General features: G+C 42.0%; 1 protein-coding gene across 1 annotated transcript; it reads right to left on the bottom strand.

The window, feature by feature from the left end:
* Positions 1-2,177: 2,177 nt before the first annotated feature.
* Positions 2,178-7,258, bottom strand: LOC311115496 (protein c-Fos-like; the record flags this gene model as incomplete). Its single annotated transcript, XM_084190661.1, has 5 exons — positions 2,178-5,073; positions 5,253-5,360; positions 5,898-5,997; positions 6,130-6,371; positions 7,097-7,258. The coding sequence occupies 5 exons, from the start codon at positions 7,256-7,258 to the stop codon at positions 4,306-4,308; spliced, it is 1,380 nt and encodes a 459-aa protein (XP_084046787.1). The 3' UTR covers positions 2,178-4,305.
* Positions 7,259-9,248: the final 1,990 nt, after the last annotated feature.

Here is a 9,248-nt window from a genome sequence, read left to right as displayed (position 1 = left end):
CACTCCATTTTGCAACGCCATGCCATACCCTGTGGAGGGCGCTTGATTGGAGCCAATTTCCTCCTACAACAGGACAATGACCCAAAGCACAGCTCAAAATTATGCAATAACTATTTAGGGAAGAAGCAGTCAGCTGGTATTCTGTCTATAATGGAGCGGCCAGCACAGTCACTGGATCTCAACCCTATTGAGCTGTTGTGGGAGCAGCTTGACCGTATGGTACGTAAGACGTGCCCATCAAGCCAATCTAACTTGTAGGAGGTGCTTCAGGAAGCATGGGGTGACATCTCTTCAGATTACCTCAACAAATTGACAACAAGAATGCCAAAGGTCTGCAAGGCTGTAATTGCTGCAAATGGAGGATTATTTGACGAAAGCAGAGTTTGAAGGACACAATTATTATTTCAATTAAAAATCATTATTTCTAACCTTGTCAATGACTACATTTCCTATGCATTTTGCTACATTTCCTATTCGAATTCATTTCATGGATGTTTTCATGGAAAACAAGGAAAATTCTAAGTGACCCCAAACTTTTGAACGGTAGTGTATATTATGTAGAATACTGAACAGTATATGGAATACTGAATAGAATATGGAATACTGAATAGAATATGGAATACTGAATAGAATATGGAATACTGAATAGAATATGGAATACTGAATAGAATGGCTTCTTCTGACTGACTGTTCATCATTTTTTTACCTGTCCTAAAATACACCTACATTACATCCATCCAGCTATCCAAGTGCAACTGTATTATGACCCGCCAAATATAAACACATTTGGCTGGCTGTGGTGGTTGTAAAAAGCCACGTGCAAACCTTCCTACCAAGGGTTCCATGTAATACCGATTTAATATTGGGGCGGCAGGTAGCTTAGTGGTTAAGACCGTTGTGCCAGTAACCGAAAGGTTGCTGGTTCTAATCCCCGAGCAGACTAGGTGAAAAATCTGTCGATGTGCCCTTGAGCAAGGCACTTAACCCTAATTGCTCATGTAAGTCGCTCTGGATAAGAGCGTCTGCTAAATGACTAAAAATGAAAAAAAACATATTGACATTTATGCCCAGCAAAATAGAAGTCACTGCATCATGACAGTTTAACGTGGGTTAAATCCAGGGCTGTGTCCAGGGGCGGACTTAGTGATTTGGAGGCCCGAGGTAGAGGCCAGTCTGAGGCCCCATCCCAAACCTGTCAGTGGCCCAACCTCCTCACTCCACTCTTATAAAGGAAGGCTGTGGGTTTAGTGTGGCGTTTGCCCCAGAAACTGTCTGTGGGGTATTTGTACAGTGGAGGTAGGTTGACCATGCAGGCAGGCTACTAACTAGAGTATAATTCTCCTATAGTAGCCCAGTAGTAGGACTACTTAAGAAGAACATCTTAAATGGAGAAAATCTTAATGGTAGAACAGAATCCCCCTTCACAGCTCCCTCTGCTGCTCTCATTTGAGGCTAACTGAATCGGAAAGTACTCAGACACATACACACATACACACACACACAATGTGACGGCATATAGCCAACCTCATGCACATCATTTTACTGTAGCAAAGAACATAAGGGTCCAAGCATTGGCTATAGGGAGATGTTAGGGACTGGAATGGGCATCGGAGACCGTGAATAAAGATGAAGTCTACAGGGAGATGTTAGGGACTGGAATGGGAATCGGAGACCGTGAATAAAGATGAAGTCTACAGGGAGGTGTTAGGGACTGGAATGGGCATCAGAGACCGTGAATAAAGATGAAGTCTTGTCACTCTATTGCATAATTGTTCAGCTCAGCAGGATTTCATGCCCAGATGACAGTCTTCTGGCACGAATACCATTTAGCTCCAGGCTATGAATAAGGATACTTTTCTAACTATGTCACATAGGCCCCTACACATGAAGACACTTTCTTCAATGTTTTCACTATCCTCTGGGCCTTGACATTGTCAGTCAGTCAATGAAGATGAGTTTACAGATATGCAGAACTAAACATGATGTATAACATGCAATGTAATTTATTACGGAAGAAGAAGAAGAAGAAGAAGAAGAAGAAGAAGAAGAAGAAGAAGAAGAAGAAGAAGAAGAAGAAGAAGAAGAAGAAGAAGAAGAAGAAGAAGAAGAAGAAGAAGAAGAAGAAGAAGAAGAATGTATGTAGATGAATAATGAAAACTGATATATATATTAGACAGAAATGTGCATTCATTTTATTTAGGAAAGAATACATGTTTAGTGTCTGACACTGTCTGTATTAGGTTGCACGGCAAGAAGATGCAATTCTAGAACATAATAGAATAGAATAGAATTTAACAGAACAGAACAGAATAGAATAGAATAGAACAGAACAGAACAGAATAGAACAGAATAGAACAGAACAGAATAGAACAGAATAGAATAGAATAGAACAGAATAGAATAGAAAAGGCAATTCTATTATTGTATGGGTAGGAGCAGGCAGACAAGCTAATAATACAACTAAAATCAGCATAAACGCGCCCAGCTACTGGCAATGTAACATTCTTTCCATAGCACTCTATTCACTCTGCCTGCCCTGCTTTGTCTTTTTTTCCGGGAAAATCTTCCAGAGAGAAACCCGACACTGCCATAACATCTCCATGGAGACAAAACATCTGAACTCTCCAAATATGGACATGGAAGTGCAACGCAATCACGTGCAGCGTAATCACGTTGTGACGTCAAAGCAACGGTACGCTCCGTGTGTTTATCTGAAATTGCCTTAACCGTGAGAATATTGGCAAGAGATTAACGATAACAAATAATTAACATGATCTTGTAGTTTAAAAATACATGATATCCTTGATGAATTTATATAGTTCAAGATTACAACTATTTATGGAAAGAGTATTTCATATAATATAAGAATTAGCCTATATGGTCTATTCTGATACAAATATCATTATAGGTCTATACAGACCTGAAAAATAGCCTATATATGAGAATTAAATGTATTCCATTAAAACAGTCAACAACTAAGATTTGTCAATGATATATTTGTATTTGTCTGTGTTCTGTTTTTTTTTTTTGCATCTGACCAACAATTAGTCAAAAACTTTGAAGGTAAAAAAATAAGCTATGTCATAAAATACATGGCACTGTGTTTTCAGCGGAAACCTGAAAGAAATATCACCTTACAGTAAAATAATGTCCACATTACTTAAACTGTAATTTTACCTGTTAAGACACAATCTGATAACGGTATCCACACAAACCACAGTCTAGTTTCACATTTATATTTAAGGATGAAACACAAACATATAGCACCTTTTTGAATCAAATGGTACGATTTTTTCATGCATTTAATTTTGATACAAGGCCATCAATATATACATGTATCTCTCTCAAGAGCAGTGGTGTAAAGTACTTAAGTAAAAATACTTTAAAGTACTACTTAAGTAGTTTTTTGGGGGGGTATCTGTACTTTACTTTACTATTTATATTTTTGACTACTTATACTTTTACTTCACTACATTCCTAAAGACACTTTAATACTTTTTACTCCATACATTTTCCCTGACACCCTAAAGTACTAGTTACATTTTGAATGCTTAAGCAGGCCAGGAAAATGGTCCAATTCAGGCACTTATCAAGAGAACATCCCTGGCCATCTCTACTGCCTCTGATCTGATGGACTCACTAAACACAAATGCTTCCTTTTTAAATGATGCCTGAGTGTTCGGAGTGTGCCCCTTGCTGTCCGTAAATAAATAAAAAAACAAGAAAACGGTGCCACCATGGTTTGCTTAACATAAGACATTTGAAATGATTTATACTTTTACTTTTGATACTTAAGTATATTTTAGCAATTACATTAACTTTTGATACTTAAGTATGTTTTAAACTAAATACTTTTAGACTTTTACTCAAGTAGTATTTTACTGGGTGACTTTCACTTTTACTTGAGTCATTTTCTGTTAAGGTATCTTTACTTTTACTCAAGTAGGACAGTTGGATACTTTTTCCACCGCTGCTCAAGAGAGCGATCTGCCCTCACAGGTGCACCAATATATCTGGAAAGAAGTTAACCTTTCATTTGGTGCTAAAGGTTAAAGGTTAACAAAACATCACAACAAGCACAACAAAACATCAGGGGATAGATAGATAAATAGACCATAGCTTATTGGTTCAATATCAACCTCATGGACCAGTTTCCCGGACACAGATCTAGCCCTAGCCCTGGACTAAGACGCACCTTTCAATGGAGAATCGTTATTGAACATGCTATTACTTTTTAATAAGACTAAGCTTAATCTGTGTGTGGTGGGGGAACTAGCCCTATTTCTCCAACCAGTTCATAACAACTTCACAAGGCCAACAGAGTGGGAGAGTTGAGATTACCGTTAATCAAATCAGAACTACCACCAACAACTCCTTTGAGGCCCTCGGAGCTCTCACAACACCCCTCATCCTCAGCCATATGGTCTACCTCTGAGTAATTGAAGGAAAACACAGAGCGGTAACTGCTACACGTAGGAGTGTCACTGGAAGACATCATCGTGGGGTTGCAGAGGGGCTCCAGATCGTTGGCCACAGACTTGTACAGGGTCTCCCAGTCTGACAGGCAGAAGGGGCCCCCGAGGAGGTCGATGTCAGGAACGGACGGGGCGGTCTCAGGGGCCACAGCCAGCTCCAGGCTGGGGACCAGGTCCTGTAGGTCACGTTGGTCGAAGTCTAGGTCCTCCATGGGTTCTTCCTCAGCACTGGAGCACAGTAGGATGTTGGAGTTACCCAAGATGGCCGAGGCAGAGATGGAGATGCTTGGCACGGGGACGGAGTCCATTTCATGGCGTAAGGGGCCCTTGGACACAGTCACTTCTGTCGCACTGCCTTCTGGGAGTTGGAGTTTGTCTGAGTTCTCCAAGATGGAGAGCAGCTGGGCAGAATCTGCGGTGTCTTGTAGCATGCCTTCAATGTCATCGTTGATCTCATGTTCGACATCGTCCTCAGCGGTGGCTAGTTTGCAGGCTGGTTGGTGGGTGGATAGGATCTGTTCCAGTCTCTCTTTCTCTTTCAGGAGGTGGCCTATCTCTGTCTGCAAGGCCTCTTTGTCCCCCTCCAGCTGATCAGTTTCCTATAAGGGGAGAACCACACATCAATCAATTAACGTTTATGAAATGACAATTAAAAAGAAGATACATGGTCTAGTAAGAAGTATGGAGAGCCTCAATCACTTTGGGTGAAATCCATTCTGCTAAGCATCTCCACAAGGACATGACAGTCGTTTTTCACATGAGAACAAGGTGCACTTACGGCTTGCAGGGTGTCGGTGAGCTCCCGCCGTCTGTTGCGACACTTGGCTGCGGCGACTTTATTCCTCTCTCTCCTGATCTTCCTCCTCTCATCCTCTTCTGATAAAGGCTAGATCAGTCACAACAAATGAGAACCCTCTAAATGCACATCCAGACCTGCATGAGGAATCTTGCCATCTCGTCACTTGGCTTGGAAGGCTAATTCAACATTTGGCAAAGGGTAGCCCTAAAAAAAAGACTACACATCTTTCAATGCAGTGTCAGAAAATATGCCATTGTTGCAGAATGAAGACTCTCCTTGGCTAGGCTACAAATAATAATTTGCCATTTAGCAGACGCTTTTATCCAAAGCGACTTACAGTCATGCGTGCATACGTTTTTTTGTGTATGGGTGGTCCCGGGGATCGAACCCACTACCTTGGCGTTACAAGCGCCGTGCTCTACCAGCTGAGCTACAGAGGACCACAAATTCAATGCGTAGTAACAGGCTCTACACTAGACCCAATCAAACACTCAGACGTGCGTAAAATGATACAACATTGGCACAGTCTATCTGGCCAGTCACGTGCACGCACGCACATCAGACATTCAAGACGATTTTTTAAAAGATGTATCAAAAATCTCCTTGATATTTAACAAGGCTTACCTGTTTTTTCCCTTTCTTGCAGGTGGATTGTTCCTTGCTGCCTTCCACTCTGGAAGACGATTGGGTTGCGCCATGCGCTCTGCTAAGCTTTGCACGTCCACTGGAGGGGGAGGAGGAGAAGGAGGAGGAGGAGGAGGAGGAGGAGGAGGACGGGGGGGAGGAGGAGGAGGAGGAGGATGGGGGGGAGGAGGAGGAGGAGGAGGAGGACGGGGGGGAGGAGGAGGAGGAGGACGGGGGGGAGGAGGAGGAGGAGGAGGAGGGGGAGGAGGAGGAGGAGGAGGGGGGGGAGGGGGAGGAGGGGGAGGAGGAGGAGGAGGAGGGGGAGGGGGAGGAGCAGGAGAAGGGCGAGACTGATGCTGATGTGATGTCAGTGGTCGGTTGGACCATCCAGTGCAGATCCATGGAGGTTGAGATTGCAGTGACCGTTGGAACAAATGGAGACTGCCATGGAGAGTCTATTTCACCACAGACATCCTGCAAAAACAACACAAGGAATGTTGAATTTATTGAATCTAATCAATTGAATCCGATGACATGCATGGTTGACCTTTCCAAAAGGGGTGTGATGTGCATCAATGATTTTGTTATTGGCATGAAATTTATAGCACAATTTATGGTGTATCTACAAAGATAATTCTGTACTAATTTACAACGTCTATAATTAGGGTTGTAATTTTTTATTTATTAGGGTTTTAAATGATTTCTGACATCACACATAATTAATCAAATGACAGTCCATCTCATGTTGCCAATAATAGCTAAACCCATCGTCATCATCATCATATTTTGGCATGATGGCTTCAGTCAAGTCTTCAATATAATTTGGTCAGCATGGACCCCCTATACCACTCCAGGAATGTCAGGAATTTGAAGGTGATCAGTCAACTGTCTGGCGGTACCATATGGTACCTACCTGCCCAATACAAGCTCTTTCAGCATGCCATACATATCTGGATAGGTAACGGGTAAAGGGGCTGTCACTGCTACATTTCACTGGAGCGGTTCACGATCTAGTTGGATGGGTTGTAGATTCAGAATCAGTCTGTCTATTAGTTAGGCCTAATATGATCAATAAATGATTGATCTTGCCACAAACTCAATGCAACACAAACATAATGAACGTTTCCAAAAATGCCAACGCGATTCCATTCAAATGTTTTCATTTTTTTTTCTCCAAAATAAGATCCATTCATTCATACCTGCGACATGCTGCTGTCCATTGACGATGCGTTCGTGGGTGAGTCTGGAGATCGCTGGCTGCACCGGGCGACGTCTCCGGTAGGCGATGCTGAGCAGCTGCTGCTCGTGCTGCGAGACGAGCTCGAGGAGTCGTCGTAGTCTGGGCTCGAGTCCGGATACATGATGATGCCTTATCAAATTTTTTTTATTAATAAAGCTTTTTTTTTTTTTAAATCACTATCCCTCTTATATTATCGTATGGCTATTATCCACTGTCGTGCTGATGTCACCTCTGTGCATCACTTTTACTGCTTTCACGTGAACGGTAGTTGCTGCAGATAGTGGAGCGCGCCTCCTTTTATTGTGAGCTTGAATTTTATTAATGAAATATGTGTGGAGAGACCGTACCATTCCACAAAGAGGGGAGGGGTGTTGTAGGCTAGAATAAACAGGCTTGTTTTAGCAATGGAGCTGCAATATTACCCACACACACATTTTAACTGAGATGAGAGCGGTCTCGTTGTAATTCAGATTAATTGTACTACTCAAAATACGACCACATGATCGCATATTGAGCCCCTCTTCAAGAAATGGATGCCTGCATTGTATCCACCGCCGTATGAATGAACTACGTCACATCATAGGCTATATCCTGTGCAGCATTTGCATTACACACGTTATAACCTGTTCCCTTTGTAAAAAAACAAAAAAAAAACATTGTTTCATAATATACACATGGCCACGTTTTAGATAATGCACATAACAAATACTGTATGTACCACGCTATATATAGCCTGTACTGAAATAGCTTTGAAAATCGTCTGCCAATCTTGTATTTCATATAGCCTAGAGCAGTGTTTCTCTAACCTCCTCCTCCAGAACCCCAGCCGTTCCATGTCTGTGATCTATTTCAGAGCTAGAACACCTGATTCAACTCGTCAACTAATCAGCAAGCCCTTGATTAGATGAATCAGGGTGAGATAATTCAAGGCTAAAACCAAATTGCGACACGTCTGGGGGGTCCCCGAGGAGATGTTTGAGAACCACTGGGCTACACCGCTGACCTCCAATAATAATATGCCATTTAGCAGACGCTTTTATCCAAAGCGACTTACAGTCATGCGTGCATACATTTTCTTTGTGTATGGGTGGTCCCGGGGATCGAACCCACTACCTTGGCATAACAAGCGCCGTGCTCTACCAGCTGAGCTACAGAGGACCACATGTCCTCCAGAACACAGCAATCCTCTGTTGGCTTCTGTATCCACACAACCTAGTCTTTATAATATTTGATAACCTGTGTTCTTTGTTATAATCATTCAATAACATCAGTATAATTGTCGATATATCGGAATAGAATAGCAGATGTTTTCTGCATCCACTCAGGTAATGATGCTTTTTTTTTTTTTTTTACAGCGAATAAATAAAAGTGTTATTCATGTTATAACACACATTGAAAAGGGCTTGGTTGAGGTTTTGTACCTTTACCCACCTGCTACAGAGACGCCTCTCTAGTTGTGAGATTTCAGCTGTGATAATTATTATTGCATGGCGCGCGACTTCAACTACCGCTCCAGCAACAGATTTCACGCTGCAAACAGATAACCAATGAGAGAGGAGACAATTACGACCATATATGGAGTTTCCGGTTCACATATTGCGTCATACTTTGAGTACTGGGCCAAAATACAACCATTCAAACACTGTAGTGTGGCCTAGAGAAAAAAAAACTGAAATTATACCTTGAAATGAACTCATGTCGGTCATTCATTCTATAAATAGAGGCGTCATAACGTTGGATAATATATGCATATAATAATGATTAAATCTTATTCTTGCAATTTCGTCACAGCTGCTGTACTCTATTATTATATAGGAGTTGGAGGCAGTGGGTATTCCCCAAATGGCACCCTATTCCCTATAGAGAGCACTTATTTTGAGCAGAGCCCATAGGGTATTAGTGAAGCACTAGGGAATAGGAAGACATTTGGGACGCCCCATTTGGGACGCGTTCCTTTGTCATTCTCGTTCTCTTGCACATTAATGGTATTTTTTCTGAACAGCTACTTCAGTAAATATTACCGAGAGCTATTTTTAGTTCGGATGACCTCACAATTCCTCTCAAGTAGCGGCCATGGGCGATGGAACCATGGAGATGGAACGTGAGAATAT

This window comes from Coregonus lavaretus, assembly GCF_964263955.1.
Source record: "Coregonus lavaretus genome assembly, contig: HAP1_SCAFFOLD_6527, whole genome shotgun sequence".
In the NCBI taxonomy this organism is placed as follows: domain Eukaryota; kingdom Metazoa; phylum Chordata; class Actinopteri; order Salmoniformes; family Salmonidae; genus Coregonus; species Coregonus lavaretus.
Note: the sequence above shows the minus strand (reverse complement) of the source record. Positions and strands in the feature narration are given on the sequence as shown.